The sequence below is a fragment of the Trypanosoma cruzi genome, genomic scaffold (genome assembly GCF_000209065.1).
Source record: "Trypanosoma cruzi strain CL Brener 1047053515891 genomic scaffold, whole genome shotgun sequence".
In the NCBI taxonomy this organism is placed as follows: Eukaryota; Euglenozoa; class Kinetoplastea; order Trypanosomatida; family Trypanosomatidae; genus Trypanosoma; species Trypanosoma cruzi.
In genome coordinates this window covers 31,237-53,688 of record NW_001849272.1, presented here as the reverse complement: position 1 = coordinate 53,688, position 22,452 = coordinate 31,237, and the positions used below count along the sequence as shown (strand labels likewise).

General features: G+C 49.4%; 3 protein-coding genes and 3 pseudogenes across 3 annotated transcripts, besides 15 other annotated features; all 6 read right to left on the bottom strand.

Annotated features, from left to right (window-relative positions):
- Nucleotides 1-15,540: a sequence feature (areas not merged during assembly with more than two copies in the genome that could not be assigned to a particular haplotype).
- Nucleotides 2-443: a mobile genetic element.
- Nucleotides 257-283: a sequence feature (AT_rich).
- Nucleotides 619-641: a sequence feature (AT_rich).
- On the bottom strand, nucleotides 751-3,642 carry Tc00.1047053505919.80 (retrotransposon hot spot (RHS) protein, putative; the record flags this gene model as incomplete). The annotated part of the gene is made up of 1 exon (XM_805523.1): nucleotides 751-3,642. The coding sequence occupies one exon, from the start codon at nucleotides 3,640-3,642 to the stop codon at nucleotides 751-753; it is 2,892 nt and encodes a 963-aa protein (XP_810616.1).
- Nucleotides 4,955-4,982: a microsatellite.
- Tc00.1047053505919.70 lies at nucleotides 5,165-8,056 on the bottom strand (annotated as a pseudogene).
- Nucleotides 7,490-7,513: a sequence feature (AT_rich).
- Nucleotides 8,166-8,228: a sequence feature (T-rich).
- Nucleotides 8,355-9,374, bottom strand: Tc00.1047053505919.40 (protein kinase, putative; the record flags this gene model as incomplete). The annotated part of the gene is made up of 1 exon (XM_805522.1): nucleotides 8,355-9,374. The coding sequence occupies one exon, from the start codon at nucleotides 9,372-9,374 to the stop codon at nucleotides 8,355-8,357; it is 1,020 nt and encodes a 339-aa protein (XP_810615.1).
- Nucleotides 11,101-11,125: a microsatellite.
- Nucleotides 11,194-12,177, bottom strand: Tc00.1047053505919.31 (annotated as a pseudogene).
- Nucleotides 14,905-17,091, bottom strand: Tc00.1047053505919.20 (trans-sialidase, putative; the record flags this gene model as incomplete). The annotated part of the gene is made up of 1 exon (XM_805521.1): nucleotides 14,905-17,091. The coding sequence occupies one exon, from the start codon at nucleotides 17,089-17,091 to the stop codon at nucleotides 14,905-14,907; it is 2,187 nt and encodes a 728-aa protein (XP_810614.1).
- Nucleotides 15,541-16,359: a sequence feature (heterozygous, non-Esmeraldo-like haplotype).
- Nucleotides 16,360-16,507: a sequence feature (areas not merged during assembly with more than two copies in the genome that could not be assigned to a particular haplotype).
- Nucleotides 16,508-17,612: a sequence feature (haploid, Esmeraldo-like haplotype).
- Nucleotides 17,613-22,452: a sequence feature (areas not merged during assembly with more than two copies in the genome that could not be assigned to a particular haplotype).
- On the bottom strand, nucleotides 18,390-19,706 carry Tc00.1047053505919.11 (annotated as a pseudogene).
- Nucleotides 19,882-19,914: a sequence feature (AT_rich).
- Nucleotides 20,068-22,452: a mobile genetic element.
- Nucleotides 20,072-20,173: a mobile genetic element.

Genomic DNA, 22,452 nt, shown 5'->3' with positions numbered 1-22,452 from the left:
TTGGGCCGCCGGCCGGATCCTGTAATACCCCAAAAAGAAAAATGGAAAAAAAGCGGTAAATGGAGAGGTAGTGAGTTCTCCGTAATGTTTGCCCCAAAATGTCCATGTATACACATTCTGCTAATCACTGTCCTTGAATTCTGCAGATGGTTACAAATAAAAACAATTATCCCCCACGAAGTGGCAGACCATTGAGGCTCCTCCAGCCACAAAAAAACGCCGCAAGGTGGGGATCACAAAGTGTGTGGTTGTGAAGATAAAAAATAAAAAATAAAAAATAATAGTTTCGTCTGGCAGCTGTCGGCTCCCTGACTCCCTCAGTCGCAGTCTCCCAAAAGACAGTGCGATAGAAGAGAAAAATGTTGTGAAGAGATATCTTCGCTTGCGCGAGATATGAATTTATTTGGACAGCCAGCCGCTCAAGCATTCTTTTCACAAAATCCCATGAAAATAAAGAGAAATTGTGCGGCCCCTGTAGTGCGCAACAGCCTCCAGTGACGATGCGCCTCTGGTGGAAAAAATAAAATAAAATCAAAAAAGAGTGGGGTGAGTGTGGCACTGCTGATCACAACGGTTCTCTGAAAAGAAAGGCATTCACTGTCTAGACCTCGTGGCCACAAAAAAAAAAAAATAATAATTAAGAATCGTTTAAATACTTCCCAATACATTTCACCAAAACAAAACGCACTTTGTTCCCCAAGTATTTTTTTCAATTTTATTGCCTATCCCATTTCTAAAAGATTTCTGTATTCACTTTGCTCGGATTTTATTTACAAGATCAGTTGTCAACACAAACTGGTATTCGTGTACGTTTCCGTTCCAGAACGCCACAATCTCTTTTTCAGCGTCGCTCAAATTTTTGGTATTGACGGGACCACATCTCTGCCATTTTTTAATCTTTTTGCTGTCTGCGCGCTGCACATAAATCATCTCCCACGACATGTCTCGGGATAATTTCTTCCAGCCCTTAAAATATGCCGCCATATTATTTTTGAACAGCCTCACGGTGCTGGGTATGGTGTGGTGCTCACCCGCCGTAGTCATCTGCAGCCCAACCAGCGTCTTCCGCGGCGAATCAACAAAGAAAAAGCCGTCCACCAGCGGAAAGTTTCGGGCCGCCGGTATGTACAGCACCCCGTACTCCATCGGAATCCTCGTGACACCTTTTTCCAGTTTCCCTAATCCAACGGTGCGAGTGGGGTGCCCTTGATGGTTTACTTTCAGCACCGAATCCTGTGCTTTATTACGTTCTGGTGGCCTCAGCTCCTTGAGTCCCTTTACTAATGCACTGACAAACTCCCCACGCGTGAATACGCGCAAACCTAATTGTTCCAGAAAGTGGGAAACAAGAGCACCATGCGATCTCAATATTAGCAACAAAAGATCCTTCGTATTCATTGCCTTTGCCAAACGGTCCGCAGTTCGAAACCCGATATCATCACATATCGATGCGTTCAGAAATACCTCAGCACCTTCATCTGTTCTTTCCCGGACAATCTTCACAAGTTTGTGAGACGGATCCTCGGAATACCATTTTTCCTCTCCTCCCATGGAAAAGTACTTTCCAACATCAGTATCTTTGATTGCTAGCAAGGCACCATTAACGGCACCCAAGCGAACAATATAAATTTTCTCATCAAAGATGTAACGTAGAATCGGCCCCACATTCTCCATGCGTTCTTTGACCTTCTTCCAGTATTCCGCTTGCTTATATGGTTCCAGACCCCGCTTCATCCATGCACACATCGCCTTCACATCCATCTCTTCGGGGCAATTCATGATGATTCGACTGGCTTTTGTTTGCTTCTCCCACTCATCATAGTTGCTTACCTTTGGCGATGACACCACAATCATGCCCCATCCGGTGGAGGGCGCAAAACCTGTGTCGGGCGGAGTTCCTTTCTTTGCCACATCGTAAATAATATACCCCTTCATCCCACGCTGCCTCAAACCATCCAAAACACTCTTCGATGTTTTGTTACCCACGTATTTTGTCACCGCCTTGATGGTCTTGTCAAACACGTACATCGTTTCTCCAAAACAGTGGACAACCACTTGGAGTTTCTCCACATCGCAGTGCAGCAGCTGGTAGAGGAGGTACGAGCCGGCAGCCATCGACTTCCCGATCCCGGGCGTCCCAATCAACACACGCGGCAAAGGTGAAGAATTGAGAGTCAAATCAAAATTGCTGAACCACTCGGTTAGATCGTCCTTGATGATCTGCCACACTCGATCCACCTCGCAGTTAATAAAGAAGTCATTACCAGCCCCACGCAGCACATTCAGCGTGTACGGCCATCCCTTTTCCGAGGTGAGCACCATCAGCCTGGGAGGTGCTTCACCGGATTTCCGCACACCGTCATTCTTTTCGAGAGTGTTGCCAGCTTTCTTGTACGTCCATGACTGTTTCGGTTTCCCCTCCTTCGCCTCCATTCCCGTCCCCGTTTTCTTTCGCTTATCGCCGTCGGGAATTTCCACCACATGGTGCCAACTCGCATTGTACACAGACTCGTACAATCCCTCCATTTTCATCGCTTCAATCGTCGTCATTCGGTTCCTCGCTTCCTGAAGGGCTGAATCCAAGGAGTGTTTAGTGAGTTTATGAACACTTTTTTTTACGTTTGCAGCAGCTTCTGACCACCCAAGTAGATTGTTGAAACCATTTTTGTAAAGCTTGCGTATATCCTCGTCGAAGATCACTTCACCCTTTACAGCCCTCTTCATCCTCGCATAAGCATCGGTTATCTGTATTTCTTTCAGTGCTCCCTTATCACGGATATACTTATTGGGGTTCTTGAAAAACTCCTTCAGCAAAACATTCCGATTGGTGTCCACAACGCCCCTGCCGCCCAGCTCCCTCGTAAGAAATTCGTTCAGCTTCATTTCATTGACGCGGACTCTTCCTTTAAACAGTACATCTTCGATCGTAGTGGAAAGGGTAAATTTCATTTCTGCCTCACGCCGTTCTGTCAGTATCTGAGTGAGGGCTGCGTTTAGTTTTCCCCTTGCAATAAGAGTGACTGTGTCCTTTCCTTCATAGTCCCTCCATTGCTCGAGAGAGAACACACCCTTGTGATGAAGTTTAGTAATGGCCTCCAGCTCTTGGTACTCTGTTAAATTAAAAATAATTCTAAGAAGCTGCTGTTTTTTTACGTAAGCACCCGGCTCCTGAACAAACACCTGCATCGTCACGTTGTGGTCTTTACCAACGACCGCCCTGCCGCCAACATAATTCCGAAGAAAATCGTTCAGCTTCATGTCGGTGCTGAGAGTGTCTCCCTCCAGCAGAACGTCCTCTACGGTGCTGCTCATGGTCCACTCTGGTCGCCGCGTTCCCTCCACTCCTCTCCGTGCTGCAGCGTCGGAACCATCGCCGGGGATGCCACGGCGAGGTGCCATCACAACACCCGTGCGATGAAGCATCCCACTCGCACCGCCCAACTGCGGCCAGCAGATTTCGCTGGCTCCAAAGGACAGTCGCGGCTGTTTCGTCCCGCAGTCCCAATGGCGTTGGGCGTGGCACTCGCATGGCGGGGCGGTCGGTGCGCCATGCAGCCGCACTGCAACGCCTGTCTGTAAAACAGTCAAGGCCCACCGCTCCCGCAGCAACACAACGTGCAATCGGCCACAACACCGCAACATTATCGTCCTTTTTTTTTATGATTCACGTTGTCTTTTCGTTTGCCCTATCCCTAACACTAAAAATAAGTGCACACCTTCAGAGGGAGAAGTAAAAATCACAAAAGGAAAACACGATCCCACCGTCCCGATGCAACTCAGCACCCTCCTCCATCCACCACCATTGCCGCACAGGAAAACGCAGTCACATCGCAGAGTCAGCACCACAGTGTGCACCACACCATCGTGCACTGAACGATGGGCGAGACGCAGCCATGCATCGCCCCGCTCCATTTTCCCACCACTCAAATCTTGCCTGCCCGCACAAAGTAGCAAACAGAATCAGAGTGCACACAAAACCAACCAACACCCTCACTCGCTGAAGCACATTGTTCGCATGGAGTGACATCCAAGGACACAGCCGCAGTAGCTGGCTGCATGGAATTCTCCTGGCAACCCCCCAAAAAAAACACAACAACTCTGCGGAGTCAAGGTGACAGTCCCGCAGTGTTGCCCGCAGTCCACATGGCAGGAAGAATTCCACGCACGCATAGTTCCGGATCCTTCGCTGTTTGAGTGCACACCAACAATACACGTAAAGAAAATACGTGCACACAAGATGACGTTTAAATAAGTAAACTCTTCAGCCTGTTTTGTTTGATGGTGTTGGCGGGCAATCCCGCACAATCCAATCAAAATGACACGCCGGGCAGAATGTCTTCAGTTAATAAATAAAAATAATTGCGTCAATGCAAAAAAGCAGCGGAAAGTTGGCGCATAAGGTTGACAGTCCCAACTGAGGCGCCGAGGAGCACTTCGGTGTACAACTGGCCGTCCGGCTGAGAGGACAAATAAAACAAAAGGGCAGCAAACCCTCTCGCTCAATGTTTTCTAACTGCAACGAGAGAAAACAAAAATAAAAGATGCACCAAAAAAAAAGTGTGTAGACAATTTCCCTCTCATCGTAGCCCCATTTATCTCAAAGCTGGACGTTGTCGAAGTGCAAGAAATTATTCAAAACTGAGGAAAAAATTACATCTGAGACGTTTGCGTGATGAGCATCCGGAATACTCTTGACGACAGTGAGGGAAAGGCAGACGCCTGAGTTCCCCCCACATTTGGCCTGACGAAAAAAAAAATCCCACAAACATGCATTTGTATGGTTGCAGTAAAGCTTTGCCTTGACAAATCAACAACAGTGTTAACAAAGGGAATAATAAGCTGGAAAAATCCAGGCGATTGCAAGGGCAAGGCATCCTCACGTTGGAATTGTTGTACATCCTAAAGAAGAGCACTTGACAAGATAAAGAATAAGACCATAAAATCATTCTGCGACCACACAGACAGACACACACACACACACAATCACATCCCTCTCCCCCTGCTCAGTTTTATCACACCAGACACAAATAGGCCCAAGACACTCCATCACCCAAGAAATGGATGCAGAAACAAATAAAAATATAAAATTGGCAATAAATTAAAAAATACTGCCTCCCCTTGCAACAGTTTTACTCACAAAAATTAGTCAATGCACAACTGCACATCAAGTTTCTGTCCCCATAGCTTCCATCGATGCGGCCAACTGAAGGCCAAACTTTTCGGTGGAAGAATGGCTCGAAGGGAATGCAGCAGTTTTCCGGGCGTATGGCATGTCCCAATCATCTGATGTGACACACTTTGCCGTGTGCGGGGCATTCTTGAGAACGTTGTTCGTTGTGCTCTCTTCACCCTCCTCTATGGATGCAATTTCGGTACGAATGGAAATAAGTGCATCGGCCAACCGACCCAACTCCCGCTTTGACTCTGACTCTGTGGGTTCAGTCATGAGTGTTCCCGCAACAGGAAATGCCAGGGTAGGTGAGTGAAGGCCGTAATCCATAAGTCGTTTCGCCACATCTTCTGCTTCAATTTGTGCTGTTTTTTTAAATGGCCTTAAATCGATGATAAGCTCGTGAGCGCAGAAATTGTTTTCCCCCAGAAAGAGAACTGGGCAGTGGCCGTCAGGACGCTTCTTTAGATAGTTGGCATTTAAAATCGCATACACCGTGCATGTCTTGAGACCCCGTGAACCGAGCATCCACAGTAATAAATAAGAAACTTGAAGAATAGACGCTGATCCGTATGCTGCTTGAGAGACTTGACCAAAAGGCTGGGAACCACCAACATTTTGAATAAAAACAGAATCTGGCAAGAATGAAGCCAGGTGCTGACGAACAGCAATAGGACCCATGCCTGGCCCACCACCACCACGAGGAATTGAAAACGCTTTGTGGAGATTAATCTGGCACACATCGCCCCCAATACATCCAGGTGCCGTGTAACCCACCATGGCATTCATCTTTGCACCATCAATATAACATTGCCCTCCATCGTAGTGCACCATCGAAGTAATGGCCAAGATTTCCCTGTCAAACAAACCATACGTACTCGGATACGTTATCATAATGCACGAGAGATTCTTTGTATGCTTTTGGCAAGAATTTTCCAAATCCTTCATGTCAATCCTTCCATCCGCCAAACACTTTATCTTTACAATCACCGTCCCTGCCAAGAGAACCGAAGCAAAATTTGTGCCATGAGCACTTTCTGGAATCAAGCAAACATTGCGATGGCTCTCCTTTTTTGAATTATGATACGAGCGGATCACACGAAGACCAGCAATATTCACCCCGAGCACCACTATTTGGCTGAAGTGACACGGCATCTAAAGCGGTAATATCCCTTATTTTCTGCTCCAGATCCAAACACAACGCGCTAAGTCCTCGCGTTTGCTCCTTCGGTGCAAGAGGGTGAAGGTTGGTAAATTCTGACCACAACAAGGACAGAGTGGCGGCAGCTGGACTAAGTTTCATGGTACAATAACCCAAGGGCACACAACCATGCGTGAGACCATAATCTTTTCCATGAAGACGGTGAATGTACCGCATAAGCTCACTCTCACTCTTGTACTTTTGAAAGATTGAACGCCCAAGAAAGACAGATTTTCGTAACATTTGCAAAGGCATTGCTCTCTTTTGTTCTGTGAGTTTTGAAAGAACACCTATCACAGGAAGTTTTTGGCCCTGCTGCCTCCAAGAGAGACACTACATGGCCCTCGGTACTGGCCTCATCCACCGATATGGAGACGGTGCCATGATTATAATCAACAAAAATATTAATGCCTTTTTACACGCAGCATGCCACGTAGCCTTCAGGCGTTATACCTTTTAAATTTACGGTGACGGTATCAAAAAATGTACCATTGACCACTGTATGCCCTACAGACTCTAAGCCAACAGAAAGTATTTTGGCTTTACTGCGCATTTCGCTCGCAATTTCCTTCAAGCCCTCAGAGCCGTGATAAATGGCATAAAATGCCGCAACATTTGCTAGGAGAGCCTGTGAATTACAAATATTGGATGTGGCGCGTTCCCTCTTAATATGTTGCTCCCACGTCTGAAGCGCCATGCGCGTGGCCGGGCAACCCGTCGAGTCTTTACTTATACCAATGACGCGACCCGGAATCAATCGCTTAAATTCCTCCTTGACAGCAAAAAATGCGGCGTGAGGCCCCCAAACCCTAGTGGGGCACCAAAACGGTGGGCAGATCCCAAAACAACATCGGCTCCCATTTCTCCCGGAGGTTTGAGAAGAACAGAAGCCATCAAATCTGCCCCACAGCAACTGACGACACCATGTCGTTTTGCCTTCCCAAACAGTGTCGTAAAATCATGAAGCATCCCCATGGCATCTGGAGTTTGTACCAAAATTCCACAAAGTGAGGAATCGCTCCAATCAATCAAATTTGGATCACCAACAACGACCTTTACTTTAAGGGGCTCGGCTCTTGTTTTTGCCATCTCTACGCAAGATGGGAAGAAATCCCTCGATAATAATAAAAAAAAAAAAAAAAGGTCATGCGCTCCTTTCGACCATGATGAAAGGCAAGGTACATTGCCTCAGCACATGCAGTAGCTTGATCCAGAAGAGATGCATTTGCCAAATTCACAGCTGTCAAGTCTATAATCATGGACTGAAAATTCAACAGGGACTCTAGACGGCCTTGAGATATTTCAGCCTGGAAAGGAATGTATGGGGTGCACCATGCAGGATTCTCGATAACTTTACGAAGTATTACAGGTGGTGTGCCCTGGCTCATAGTAGCCTTGCCCAATCATGCTCCTTAATACCTTATTGCGTGAACCCGGTGAATGGAGAAGCGAAAGGGCATCCTGCTCGCTCATCGCCGGAGCCTCTTTTAAGGGACTTCGCAAAATATTCTCTGGGATCACAGCAGTCATGCGGTCCGACAGAATTTCCTTGCCAATTATTCGAAGCATAGAAATTGGTTCTGCCGCTGATGGTGCAATATGGCGATTGACGTAACTGTTTTTAGCGGTCCGTCGTACAAACGCCAGTGGCAGCGTGGAGAAATGATGAAAGCAACGATACATTATTATGTTAGATATGTGCTCGTCACCCTCCTTCTCTCTCTCTTGCACACGCGTTAGTTTTCTTTTACTTTGGATAAAACTTGGGCTTCACAGTTAAAAATCCACAGGAACAAATACAAAATATAATTAAAAAATAAAAATAAATTTAAACAATAATCAAAATAATAATAATAACCCATTAAATAACAACAACAACCGAAAAGGATTGTCAAGGAAAATAAGCACGCATTTATATGAGCAATTCCAATTTTCATCCCCGCACACCACACATAGCCCCCGCGTCCCTTTATCCATGGACCTTCACGTCGGGTATTCACTAAAGTAGGCGTGACGAAGGGCGCCAGCCGCAGTCAAACGCTTCTGAGGATCCAGGCAAAGTAATCTTCGCAACAAATCCAATGCACATTCAGAGGCATCCGGGAAAAATTCACGGAGAGGAAGAGGACGCTTCGGCTCAAAGTGCAACTTTCCCCAATCGGGAAGCAGCACCGCCGATGGCCACGATGTGGGCGTCGGTGTCCCTAATACATCAAATATTCGTGACAACTGCCAAATATCTCCATCGCCTGCAAAAAAAGCACCACCGTACCCCCGTAGAAGCTCCGCAAATACGCACCCTGATGACCACACATCAATTTCGGGTCCGTAGTGTCGCTGGCCCAGAAGTAACTCGGGAGCCCGGTACCACCTTGAAACGACTTCGTGAGTCATGGATGCTTCCGCATCCCATGCACGACTGAGTCCAAAGTCGCCGAGGCGTAGTTCCCCCTCCGCAGTCAAGAAACAATTTGAAGGTTTCACATCTCGATGAAGAACACCCTCGCTGTGTATGTACGCTAACGCCAAAAGAAGCATCTTAAATAAAGACTTTGCCTCTAACGCGGGCAGAGGATTGCTGGCAGTTCTCCCCGAGAGGACTGTTGCCAAGTCAGTCTTGCAACGCTCCATCACTAACGCCAAGGAGCAGCCACACGGAACCACCTCATATGTCCGAATAACAAAAGGATGCACCAATCGCAATGCAACGAGTAGTTCCCTCGCTGTGGGGTGCGGAATACCCTCATCGAGACGTGGAGTTGTGACGAATTTGATTGCGGCTGGCACTCCAGATTCCTTAACAACTGCAGCACGAACGACGCCAAAGCGGCCCTCACCAATTGGGGATCCAACAATAAAACGATCCATGCCAAGCGACCAACTCTCTCTTCTTTTTTTCTCTTCTCCACCCCTCCCTTCCATTCTACGGCATCGTGAAAATATAAATGAAACACAAAAAATTGACTCCGGTGATGCCAAAATCCCTCCGCACCCAAAGATCATCCTCAATGCCCCTCCCTAATGAGCACATGCATAGAAACTGAAAGAACTCCAATTTATCTCAAAAGAATCCATTTTTTGTGGTGGCAGTTATTGTTTTCTCCTCGTCAGAATCTAATTATTTCAAAAACTTTCTCGTATTTAAGACTTCTGACTCTCTATTCACAACAGGGGCAGTCGCACCAGAGCACATCTTTGCTCGAGCGAACAAACTCACTCTTTCATTCCTGGGTTTCTCATGGCCCACTTCCACCTCAACAGGGGGAGGAGGAGGAAGAGAAGAAGACTGCTGCTCTTCCGTGGAATATTTCGGTGTGGCTGTGGCCACATCACCCTCATTTTTGGCTTGCAGTTGTGCCGCACGATCCTCAACCAAAAAGGGAGACTGATCCATAGCCGTGTTCTCAGGGGCAATAAGATCATCTACACAGACAAGAAATTCCTCAGCGCCTGTGCTCAATGCACACTCCCGAGAATCATCCGCACAACAACCGCCTGTATGCTTCCTCACCACCAATGATTGACTGAGAGAGTTGTTTTTCCGCAAGAGCTCATCACTTAGTTTATTAACGGTTGACGCGCCTCCCCTCTTGGCTGCTACTCGTAAAAGAATGGAGTGAGTTGCCCTCCGAACTGTCGCATTGGGGATGCCGCTGTCCGTCTTTGGACACTGATTCGTCCGGTACGTTTTTATCTCCGTAAAAGACTCGCGTGTACGGCCCAAACCTCCCTCTTGCGTGCGCCGCCAAAACGCATCATACCGTTGCCTCTTGCTTCTCAGAGATATGAAGGCGGCGCATCTTCGGCCTCACGATCGCTGATGCTCTGCTCACTTTCCCCCGAGTCGTCCGGAGCTAAAATACGTCCAATTGTTTTTGTTGCGTCTTGTGAAAATGCGTTTGCTACACCTGCGGCACCCGCGCTCCCTCGCCACCAAAAAGAACGCTGCCGCCAGATTCCTTCCTCGCCCTCTTAAAACTCCTTCAGAAAAGTGGAAACGTCCATTTTCTTCAAACGTAAAAAAGAAAAAGAAATGAACATGTGCTTAGATGAGGTCGTTGACGTCTTATCCTCAGAAATATAAGAGGAGGAAAACACAACAAAATGGGAGAAGACAATTTATTCACACATCGCTCCGCATCAACGCGCTCCAAAGAAAAATCATCCAGCACGCATGCACACGCAACAAAAGCCATCAGACAAATAAATCGACAAGAGCCAAACTCGTCGTAAAGCAGCAGAGCTGCAGCCATAATTTAGTACCCCTTTTGGCCGCCGGACTCCCCCGCACCGCGTGAGGCGCAATGAAGGAGGCGGGTGGGACGGCAGAAAGAAACCGCAGCCGCCACCTTCCCGCGCAGCACCATCAAAATTCGCCCCCACAACTCGCACATTCGTTCCAAAAAGTTTCTAAAAAAACAACTAAAAACGCTGCAAATCAATAAATATGAGATGTTTTGAGCACTGCGGATTGCAAGGCGGAGCACCCACGTATTCCACAGGAGGGCGGACTGGCACTTCAATGAGAAGGACAGGAATTCACAAGTTTTTCCTCCTCCTTTTGTTTCGCCGTGAGCGCGGGAACGCAGACGAGGGAAAACTCACAGTTTTTTAACACACAAAAAAAAAAAAGACGGCAGCCAAATGAGGGCCATTTTTTCTTGTCGATTTCGTGAGCGTTTAGTTATTTATATTTTTATTTTCTGCAAATTGTGCCGGAGACGAAAGGAATAATTAAATAAATAAATAAATAACACACGCGGAAATTACAACAAAAACACAAACACGCGAAATTAAAAATAAAGAGGCAACAAATAACATATCATACCGTCCTTATTTTCATTGCAGAGTTCGCTACAAAAAAAACCCTCCATAGGATCACCATCGTGCGCATGCTGCAGCTCGGAGGCAGACAGAGTCGAGAGAAACAAGTGTTTACAATGAGATGCCACATCACTTGCATTGGCCTCATTCTCTACAACAATGGATTCACTTGAAACCTCAGTTTTCGCAGTAAAATCTCTCTTGCAGCCGTTCTAATCGACCTGAGAGATCCACGGCCCAACCTGAAGTGCACATCCACCAAACGCTTAGCGAGCATCAACACGGTTTCCCCATCACTCACCGTAACTAAAATCACCTGACACCTCGTAGCTGATACATAAATAAGAACATGAATTACGTCAGAGCCCTCTGAATATCGAAGGTTGTCCTGCGGTGCAGCAAGAAAGGCGAGGCTACCGGTGTGTTGCCCATCACCCATAGAGGAGTATACACCTGCAACAGCAGCAGAAACATCGTCGTCGTCATCATCCAAATCAGCATCGTCAGCACTCTCCTCGTCGGGAAATGTACCTGCGGTATTTCGATCTTCTCCTCTTCGTGGCGCCCCAGAGACAACAGTTGCTGCCTGGGCGGATTCAGTAGTCAAACGATCGGACTCGCAATTACAAGCATTCACACCGTTCAACTCTTTATGGTGGCTCTGAGCACTAGCACAGGACGGATTTGTAGCCTGCGGTGTCTTTGAGAGAAACTCAAAACATTTGCTTCACACCCGTCGTGGTTTATTTACATGAAGATTTTGTGATTTAACAAAAAAGCTCGAGCATGACGCACAGAAAATACCGCCACAGTACCGACAATGATGACGCCTGCACCCGAAATTAAATTTGACCTCACATATTTCGCACTTCTGCATTGAGCTATCAGACGTCCATCCGCCTAATACCGATGGCCTGATCGTCATGTGCCATACTTTATTTCTGCTGCATTTATTAACAGGCATAGAAAAGAATATGTGCATACAAATACATACATAATATCACACGTGAGGGACATCCGTAACAGTAATGATAAGGCCAACCATATGAAGGAAGCTAAGCCGCAGACACACACAATATATATATAGGGAGAGAGAGACGGAAAGAAAAAAAAAGGGGAAAACATTGTTGTTGCTTTTTGGTGTTGTTTCGTTTCACAAAAATTGCCTCTACCGTCATGTGCAGCAACATCAATCACTGCCCCAGTGAGTCCTCACCATCACTCTTTTTTACCATGAAAAACAATGGCAACCAAAAAATATCCGCCTCAGACGGTAAAAAAGAGTCCCCGTCGTCACTTCCGCTCATGGAGTCTTCAGGCAGGCTGCCGTTTGCGAAGGAGTTGTGGATCATCGTTCTAAGAGTGCCGCGCGCAACGGGCCGAGACGGTGCAGGAATTCATTCAACATGTTGTCGTGGCCAGGGGCTGAGCCAAGCAAAGAGTCACGGATGGCCACGTCAAGTTCATACGGTGGGAAAGGCCGATCCATTTCCCAGTCACCAGGAACCAAAGAAGTGCAGCGGCAGCAGCAGCAGTATAAGGCGGTATGGCACGTGAATCCGCACAAAATGACGAACAAGCAGATTTGCCCGTTGCCGAGGCAGGGCGCATACGCGGCCAAGATCAGTGCGGAGCACAACCGATTCCAGGGGATGAGGGTGCGGCGCCGCCACGCCGTGAAGATATCGCCAGGTTGGGCTGGGTGAGGCTCCAAGTCTTTTCGCGCGGGCTTCCAGAAGCACAGCGGAGCAACGGCGTAAGGCTTGATTTTGTTTCTCCATTTTCAAGTAAATTCGGCTCGAAGCAGGCTGCCTCCAGACGAGGCAATGTGTGCGTTGTGTGCTGCTTCATCAGCGACCTCGGCTTGCACCATTTCGTGTGTCCATATCGTTTTGGAGCTGTCACGGCCGCCGCGCGGGATATGGCGCTCAGCTGCTCGCACGATGCCTCCGCGAGGATCCAACCATGTGGACGCGGTGGCAAGAAGGGTTTCACACAAAGATGTGAAAAAGCAGGCTAATCCGCTTTACGCAGGGTAAAGATGTCTTTCTTCCGTCAAGGCAGCGTGTTTGCTAGTCGTGGAGTGCCATCGTCCATCTCTACCAAGTAAGATATTCAGCAGTGGTCCGAGTTTATGTAAGGGGCGAATGTCCAGTGGGAGATGCGTAGGGCGCAATACGCAGTCACGTCAGGGGACGAGACATTACGATGTGTGATCCGTGTTGCCTGCGCCGTGTCATTTGCCGGCTCAAAATCCATATCAATTAGAACAGCGGCGAAATTATCGCCTCCAGTCCTTGATGGTATATATGACTGTCCCAGAGTTCACGATGTAAATTCAGGTCACCCGCGATAATCTCTTCGGGCACAAGCGACAAACGATATTGATAAATGCGGATTATTGACCAATTTCCGTGGGGGGTTGTAGAGATTCGCCACGCAGATGCTGCGACAGCCCGGTGGAAATACACGGAGAGCAATGGTCTCCAGGAGGTCAGTGCCAGGGAGCGACAGGCGCTCGCACGGCAGAGAGTGGTGCAGCAGAGTGGCAACGCCACCACCGCGCCCAGTGCAGGCCTGGAGAAAACCATTGCAGCCAGAAACTTTTGTCGCTACGTCGCTACAGTCATTTATTTCCTGGAAAAGAACGATGTCAGGTTGGGGCAGCTCCCATCGCGCCGCAAGTGCAATCTTTTTACGGGCGAGAGGCCTGCAATGTTAAGCCGCCAAACAGTGATGTAGCCATCCTCCTCGGGCAATGGTTCTTGTGAACATCACCGCCACGGGTGATATCAACGGAGTGACCGCAGCGAAACGGTCGTGCAGTTCTGTCCGACAGTCTGCAGGCCGACCGCCTCACCTCCCCGTACCGGGCATGGCGTGGAACCTTCTCGAGGGGTGGAGTCGTCTTGGTCTCCGTCGTGCTCGCAGCAACGCCCTGCTGCGGAGATATTATACACAACCAAAGCCCAGCACCGCGAAAGGGTACGGACCCCATCGCTGGAGTACACTGCAATACCCATATATCGTGTAATTGTCGTTAAGTTCTTACCCACAGTCACAAAAAAAAGCAAGGCATTTAGGGGCACACACAACCACAACGGGGCGTCAAAAAACAATCAAGCAAGATGACTGCTAGAACGCGACACTGCACGGCTGCCCACGCCGTGGCAAGCCGCGGGACATATGCTGAAAAGTAAAAAAAAAACAAAGTTAAATCCGTCTTCCATTATGCACTCACTCAAAAACACACAAAAAAAGCTGCACGTTGGTGTGCGTGTCTTGCCCGAAGATAATAAAATAGGATACACTCGTTACAGTCGTTTAAATCCCCGGTGCCCACACATTATTTATATTCCACTGGGACACTCGGCGTGGTTTCGTGCCCCCATTCCATTGTCTCTTTTATTAGCCGGCGCCATCGGCGTGGCACTCAATGCCGAGAGCGCCCATGATCAGTAATAAAGAAAAAAAAACACTGAGTAGATCCCTTAATTGCCGGACCACAAAAAAAAAAAAGAAAAAAACAAGAATAACGCGGTGCTGGGGAGAGCATGCTTCCGCATGGAGGAAGAGCTCTGCGCAGCGAAGGGGATGTAAAATAAAATGGTTAAAACAAGGCGTCACAGAAAGTGGCAATTAATTTAAAAGGGTGCGTGGACAGACGCATATGTTCCCGCTGGAAGCAGGAAGTCCTCACCGCGATTTCTCAGTAAAGGGCCACAAAGGCGCAAAAACCCAGCCCCAGCAGCAGCAGCAACCGCGACACGCCCCCACGCATGGAGCCGTCACCGTTTCCTTTTTTGCCGCCACCGTTTCCTTTTTTATCGTCGCTCTTCCTGACCATTTTTAGTTCACCGACACTCAGTGGGCGGTTGTACAGAAAGACGTTCTTCACTGTCAAATTGCTGTTGATGTCTCCCTCGCCTCCACCAAAATAGAATTGTGTGATTTCATGTCCCAGCGCCCCAAGTGTTGTTATAGTCTCTGGGCTCCCCACAATCTTACCATTCACGTACACGGAGCCCTTGTTGCCGTCCTGCAGCATGAGCGCCACCTGGTGTTCTTTCCCCAGCTCCCAAGTGGTGTTCGATGTCGTTTTCTTCCCATCAAACACCGTCTCCCACGTTTTATTCACGCTGTACGACAGCCCAATGAAGTTCGTGCTGACGGGTGCATCCAGACCCGCACCCAGCAGAGAAGTGCTCCCCTTCGCAACCTGGTGGATGGCCACCGTCGCCACAAGAGTGAATCTGTGGTTCACAAAGCCGTACTGTCTGTTATCCTCCCGGCTGTTCACGGGCCATTTTGCCATGGATCCAGGCCCCTTGAATTTGAACCCATTTTTGACCTTCGCTGCCTTCGTCACGGATGCATTCACGCAGCGGTACTCGTCGATCCACGTGTCGCCACCAGACGACGTATTGGACAGGAATCCAACCAGACCAGCCGTGGGTGTGGACGACTTGGAAAAGAAGGCGTCCAGCTGTGCCCAAGTACTGAGGACGGAATTGATCGTCTTCAGCTCATCAGTCAGGCGGGCAAGTGAAATGGCACTGCCTTTTTCATTGGCCCTCTCCTTTAAAAGGTGCAACGCACCATCCGAGTACAGCAGGTTGCTGGAAAACGTCTCATTCACATTATCCTCCCCAAAAAGCGGTCCGATGTGAAAAGTGCGGTTGTTGTCCGTGACCCAAAGGCAGAGCGCATTGGCCTCTTTCTCCCCCGAGGCGTACCCTCTCTGAGTGTACAGCATGACCTTCATTCCCTCAATGGTCGCGGTGATGAGGGCATCCACGCGCAAGCCTTCGTCCCAACGGAATCCTGATCGTGACTTGACCCACACGCCTGAGAGTGTCCCGACTGCCTCCGTCCACGTTTTCCCCATGTCACGCGACTCGAACACACTCTGGCCATTCTCGCAGTCAACAATCATGAGAAGTGATCCCTTCCATTCGGTGATGCGGGGGTTAAAGCATTTCGCAGGGGACATGCCCGTTGAGAGCGACCATTTTTCGCCGTCGTCCGTCGAGTAAATGATCATGGAGTAAACGTCTTCTGTTTCATTTCCGCTCTTCGCCATCAGTGGAAACACAATGGTGCCTTCCTCCATCAGAACACCTGAGCCACCAGAAGCAACAAACTCCGTCAAGTTAACTTTGTGAGCAGCTATAGTACTCTCGTTCAATGGAGACCTGATTGGGCCCCATTTGATACGTTCACTCAGCTTGCCACCCGTGGGATTCGTGACATCACCCACAACCAGTTTCAGCTCAAATTTGCCCCATTTCCAGTTCCTACCACTTTCCTTGAGCTCACCAAAGCCTCCCGCAAGAAGAAACACCTTATTGCCCTTCATGGTGGTCGTGGGGCGGAGCACAACATCCAAACCCCCCTTTCCCTCCGCTTTACCAAGCACGGTGTGTGCCCGCCATGTTCCTTTATCGACCTCACCAACATGAGTGAACCAATTCCACGCAGAGTCGATGTACTCCGCAACAACATCAGAAGACGGCTTACTTGATTGATCACCTTGATATTTGGTTTCCATGCGACCCTCGGCAAAAACAGCAATTACTCCACCAGCACTGACGAGAGAGGGTGAGGCAAACGAATCCCTCGGCGTACCTTGAGAAGTTCCATCTTCCGGTACAACCAGCGTCTGATTCGGCAAAAATAGATCGACCGTATGAGGCAATTGCACATTCCCCGAATTACTCGTCACGGCGTTCGAAGCCCCACCACTGGAGCACATCATCACGACAAATAGGAGCAGCACCGCGGAAGCAAACACACGCCGGGACATGTTGGGCCTCTGCGGCTCACTCTCTCCTCCTTCCCTCCTCCTTCCGCTGGATCCGGTCACGCGGCGACGGTTGTTTGTGCGGGGTGCCATCACTGCAGCAACACGTGAGAGTATACAAATATGTGTGTGTGGGCGGTGTGTTGTTGGTCCTTTTAGAGTCTTCGAATTTCACAGTAGCGTTTCGCGCTTGTTTTCCCTAGCTTATTTAAAAAGTTAAAAAATAAAGAAATAGAGAGAAAACATGCCGTGAAGGGAGGCAAGCCAGTGAGCACCGCCACCCCTGCACAGTGAGTGGCATCATCACCCCCACCGTAGTCACTCCCCAGAAAAAAAGCTCACGCACGCAGACACATGGAACAAGAAGGAAAGACAGTGCACCGGAAGCGCACAGCGACTGTCACCAACAGCACCAGCAGGTGCCACGACGGGTGCGTCCTTATTCACGCTTCAGCACACACCAAGCAACACCAACACAAAAAAAAAACAACAGCGGGATGCAAAAGAGCAAAACTGCCCTTCGCCGCGCCCACGCGCTGCCACCAGTCCTTTTACTGTTGTCTCCTCCAACGCTCCCGCTTCGCCGCCGGCGCACATCACCTCGCACAGCCGGAGGATCCCCCGCCGTCAAATACACAGCATGGGAGAAACTTCGGCACGTGCAGCTGCTGGACGGGAAGCAATCCGCACGCTCCCAGGCACCCTCAACTTTCACAATACCCAACTGCTTGCATGCCGCCACATCCACGCCCGCAACACGTCGACAAGACACATCGCGGTCTCCCGTCTTCCCTCCTAGCGAGAGCAGCCGCAGCCACAATCCTGTGCGTGCATTCTCAGCGTTTTAAACACGGCATTTGTGTGTGTGTTTGTTTGGCAGCGCCTATACTTACAGAGCAGCTGTGCGCCACAAGAGAGTCCGAAGAAAGCAACGGCAGAGAGAGGCAGATAGCACACATGCAAATTACTCATATCATCACACACACACACACGCAGCCGCGGAATGGGTGCACTCAACCACAAAATCAAAAAGGAAAACAAAACAAAAAGCCGAAGCGTAGGACGACCAGCGCACACACACACTCATTGCTCCCGTAAAGCAAAACACACACACAGAGGGAGAGAGAGAGAGGTCGCCCACTCAATGCAATAAAAACAAAACAGAAACAGTTACGGTGCTCCGCCCATGCAGCCAGGCAGGACGGCAGCGGTGCGTGTCGTGCAAAAGAGAGCACCAACGGGCCTGCATGGGTGTGCATGCATATATACAATGGGCACATTATTGTGTGTGCCTCGTGGGGTGAGGTGAGGGCGAGAGTCCATGCAAGGGGACACACACACAGAGAGAGAAGGAAGAGTGTGTGTGCGGGCGGTGCATGGCTCTCTCACACTCACTCCCACGCGGCCACCACAACAGCAGCAGCCGCACACGCAACAAGAAGAAGAAAAAGAGAGGAGGTGGTGTGGGAGACCGCGGTGCTGCCGTCACTGTCGCCAGCCGTCGCCGTGTCACCTGTTGCGGCGTTTGTGGTTGGCACTGTTTCCTTCGGATTGGCTTCTTTATTCTCATTTTGTTTTTCTTCTCGTGTTCCTGTACCATCAGATGCTGGGTCATTGTTCGGGATGCCCTCTTCAGTGCTCTTGTCAGCTTCATTATTGGCGAAATTACCGTTTTCCGTGGGTAGTGGTGGCTCTGTTTCTGCATGGCCGTCAGATGGTTCATTCTGCGAATTGGTTGTGATGGGGGCAACGCCCTCAGTTTGTGAATTGTTGTTTGACTTCATGTCGCTTTGGGGTAGTTGTAGCTGTTACACGGGCACGGTATCTTCATGGCTCTACTGTCCATTCACTCGTGCTTGTGTTGAATCTCCCTCTGTTTTTCTGATTTTTTTTCAGTGCCACTTCTGCTGGTGCTTTTATTAGTGATGGTGATGTTGCTTGTGGTATTTTTTTCAGCTTCGCTGCATTTTCAAGTGTCCCTGTTGGTGAATTATCATTTTTGTTTTCTTCGTGTTCTCCCGCTTCTTCTTGTACTGCCTGTTTTGGTTTTTGCTTTTTATCTTCACCTTCGTTAACCTTTTCCAATGCTACCACCCCCAGTTCGGGAGTGTTGGGAAATATATTAACGACACTGTCATCCGTAGGCGTGAAATTGGAGGATGCATTACTCTTGGAAGGATTATTCAAATTGTGATCTTTGCCAGGTTGAGTGACAGTACTGCCAGATGAAGATTGACCAACGCTTTGACGTTGGGACTCTGTTGCCTTACCACCTGAGGGATTCCTGGTATCGCCAATTCCATTTGGACAAGCCGTTTTTAACAGCTTCTCCTGTTCAACTTGATCTGATGCTTTGGGTGTCGGCAGTGGTGCTGGTGGAACAGGCGTTAAAACCTCATTATTACCCTTCGACGTGGTACCAGACAATAATTGCTTGGGCTTTTCCAATGTAACTGCACCACCCAATTCTGCTCCCTCCTTGTCCCCAGCTTCAGCCGCCCTTATTAATCCCACCTAAGTGGATAACAAACTGCAGTCCGCCCTCGGAAATGCCCCGTCACTTTCAGCATTATTCATGTGCGTCAATAAATTCCCGTTACCTTCACTTCAGCGGTCCGCCATCGCGTATACAACTCCGCCGACACCGCACCGCACCACAGCACGCAGAGGGCACACACCAGCAGCACACGGCCAGTCATCATCGCCATCACTCCTGTCACTTGTGTGTAGCCTTCAGCACAAAATAACTCCCCGTCAACGCAGAGCAAAAAGAAAATAAAAGGAAAGAGAGACAAGTCACACAGCCACGCACAAGCAGCACGCACACAAATGAGTCGGTTGGAATAAGCACAATTGCAGAACTCCCACACGGCACTGCAACCCAATTTTTTAATTACTTTAATATATATATATATTCACCTGCGCAGCTGGCCAAATCCAGAGATTCTCAATAATAGAAACCAAACCAAGTAGAAATAAAAAAGGGGTGAATGGAACAAGAGCGGGGGTTCACCACACCCCCAAAGTTTAACACCAATTAAGTGTATATATATATCATCTGTTTGTAACAATCGTGGCCCGCTCACGTGGCCTTTTGAACTCATGTAGGATATAAAACATTTATTACTTACGAGGCTGCATACTTTGGGGTCCTCCAGCCAAACGACACCGCCGCTCCCTTCGCAAGTTCCACCCCTTTGCCAAGTCCTGAAGTGTAAACAGACGACCGCGTGATATGCCGTCAGCGGGGTTTTTTGCGGACCGCACGTAGGCAAAAGTTGCCCGCATTCCGTGAGAGTCCAAAAACTCATATATTCGTTGCAGCTCCCACGTCATGGTGTATGACTTTGAGCTGCCTTTATTCGCCGCTCCTTGCAGCGAAGTGTTGTCACCAAATGTCCATGGTGGATGGCAAGATGGCGGAAAAGGCCGACAAGGCCAAGCGTACCGTGCGCGCCTCGGCCTGCATGATAAGAAAAGGCTTCCTCTCCCATTTCCCTCCGGCAATTTTAACGTCGCCGGAGTCTGGAATAAAAAGGCTCCCCATCCATGGAGCGATGCATCCGTGATGATGGCGGCCGATGCCATTTCCGTGGAATTGATGATTCGCTTACGATTGTTCTCGATGGTGTGTCGCAATCTCTCGCCCAAACCAACCGCTGCCGGCGGAACGTTCGCCGGGGATGTCTCCAGCACAATCCCTTGGTGAAGTGTGGATAATCGTCGTCGCACTGCCTTGATGAAAAAGTAGTAGTCACATAAACGCGTGCCTAAAATGGCAGCCGCGTACAAAAAGCGTGACGCCAAAACCTCCATTCCCGCGATGGGTAAATACTTCAGCGCCGGCATGGCGCATACAGACCGGACAAACTTCTCACTCAGGGACACCGCCCGGCGTGAGTGTGATCAAATTGCACCCCCAGGAAGGTGTACTGCATAGCGCCCGATTCGCGGCCATCCCATATCGTGGCGTGACAACTGTCCGCATTACGAAGCGCTTGGGTTTCCCACAATGTCACATCGCTTTTCGGCCCTGCTATGCGTATATTATCGATCCATACGTCGATACGCACCAATGGAGGTGCAGCCCAGAGGGGGTGAACCACCGTCGTCACCCCGCAATTGCCGAGGTAATAATAATCTGGAGAATTTCTGGGCCGGCCTTGTATCCCATTGGGAGCCGTGGGGGCTCCACCAGCGTGCCGTCCTCCACGCGGCATCAAAAGAGATGCCGAGCCTCCCGTGGTAAAGAGACTTGAAAAAAGGACGCCTTTAAGTCCAGGCAGGAAGCGGCCTCAGCCATCACAGGCGGCAAATAATGGGAAATGTGTTAAAGAGGAACATGAGCCTCGTAAGGGTCGTCTCTGTTCTTGTCGCGTGGCCACGCGATCCATCGTCGTCGTAAGCCGGTGGTTTTCTCCTCCACAACTGAGAAGGGTATTATCCATCCGCCTGTTATTGTGGACGAAGCGTCCTCGATTATTCCAGCTTTTCGTAACAATCTCGCGTCAGCGGTTGGAATCCTCCGTGAGCCTTCGCGCGCTTTACCGGAGGAAGACGGTGGAAGAGGGGACCACCCGACGAGTCCCCATACTTGCATAAGACTCTCCAAGGTGGCCGGGTTCAACCAACTTTTGATCCACTCTAGGTTCAATAAGGGCACGTTGACTTGCTGTAACGGGATAGCGTGTTCATCTTGTGGAGTGGCCGGACGCGTCCTTGGCGTGCGTCTCGTTATTGTAGCAGCATGATTGTGATAAAATCAAAAAAAAAAATGCTCCTCCGTTCTCAGCCAGGGTTCCTGCCCTTCCGCAGTTTCTCCCTTCACATTATTGCGACCAGCGACAACACCTGGGTCAGCAGTGTGGTGTACCTCCACAAATATCGAACTGTGCTCTGGGAAAGGTCGAACGGGTCGAAGTGCTTCGCCAACTGCGAGACCACGTGTGGGTCCAAATCGTGTGCCTCCACGATTTGAGCAGCGTGTCTCAACGCACCGCGTTTTATGGAATGCGCCGTGGCATCCCAAGGAGCCAAAGATCGCTCCACGTGAGCAGTCGTAAGATTCGTTAGCCTTTCGTTTTCTTGAAGTGTCCTGCATGGCTTTATAGTGTCGAAGGCGTCCTGCCCTCGTATCCTCACGAACTGCGAGGCGCGGTGGGGATCCGCCCTCGCCGTCTTCGGCGCCACGGGCCAATCCAAAATTAAGGTCCCGTCCGCCCCCATTGTGGAATTGTTGGGGATTAAGGCCGCGATCTCGGACCAACGACTCGCCGTCATCCACGCAAGTCGAAAAGCAACACGTTCCCTCCAATCGGTCCGACTGCGGATAACTTGATTCATCCACCGCTTTCCTTTGTCAAGGGGCGCGCCTGTTTCTTCTCCGATCGCGCCGCAATCTTTTGTAGCCCCAGAATCACCATGTCCAGCGGGGTTCGATCCATTGCAACACAG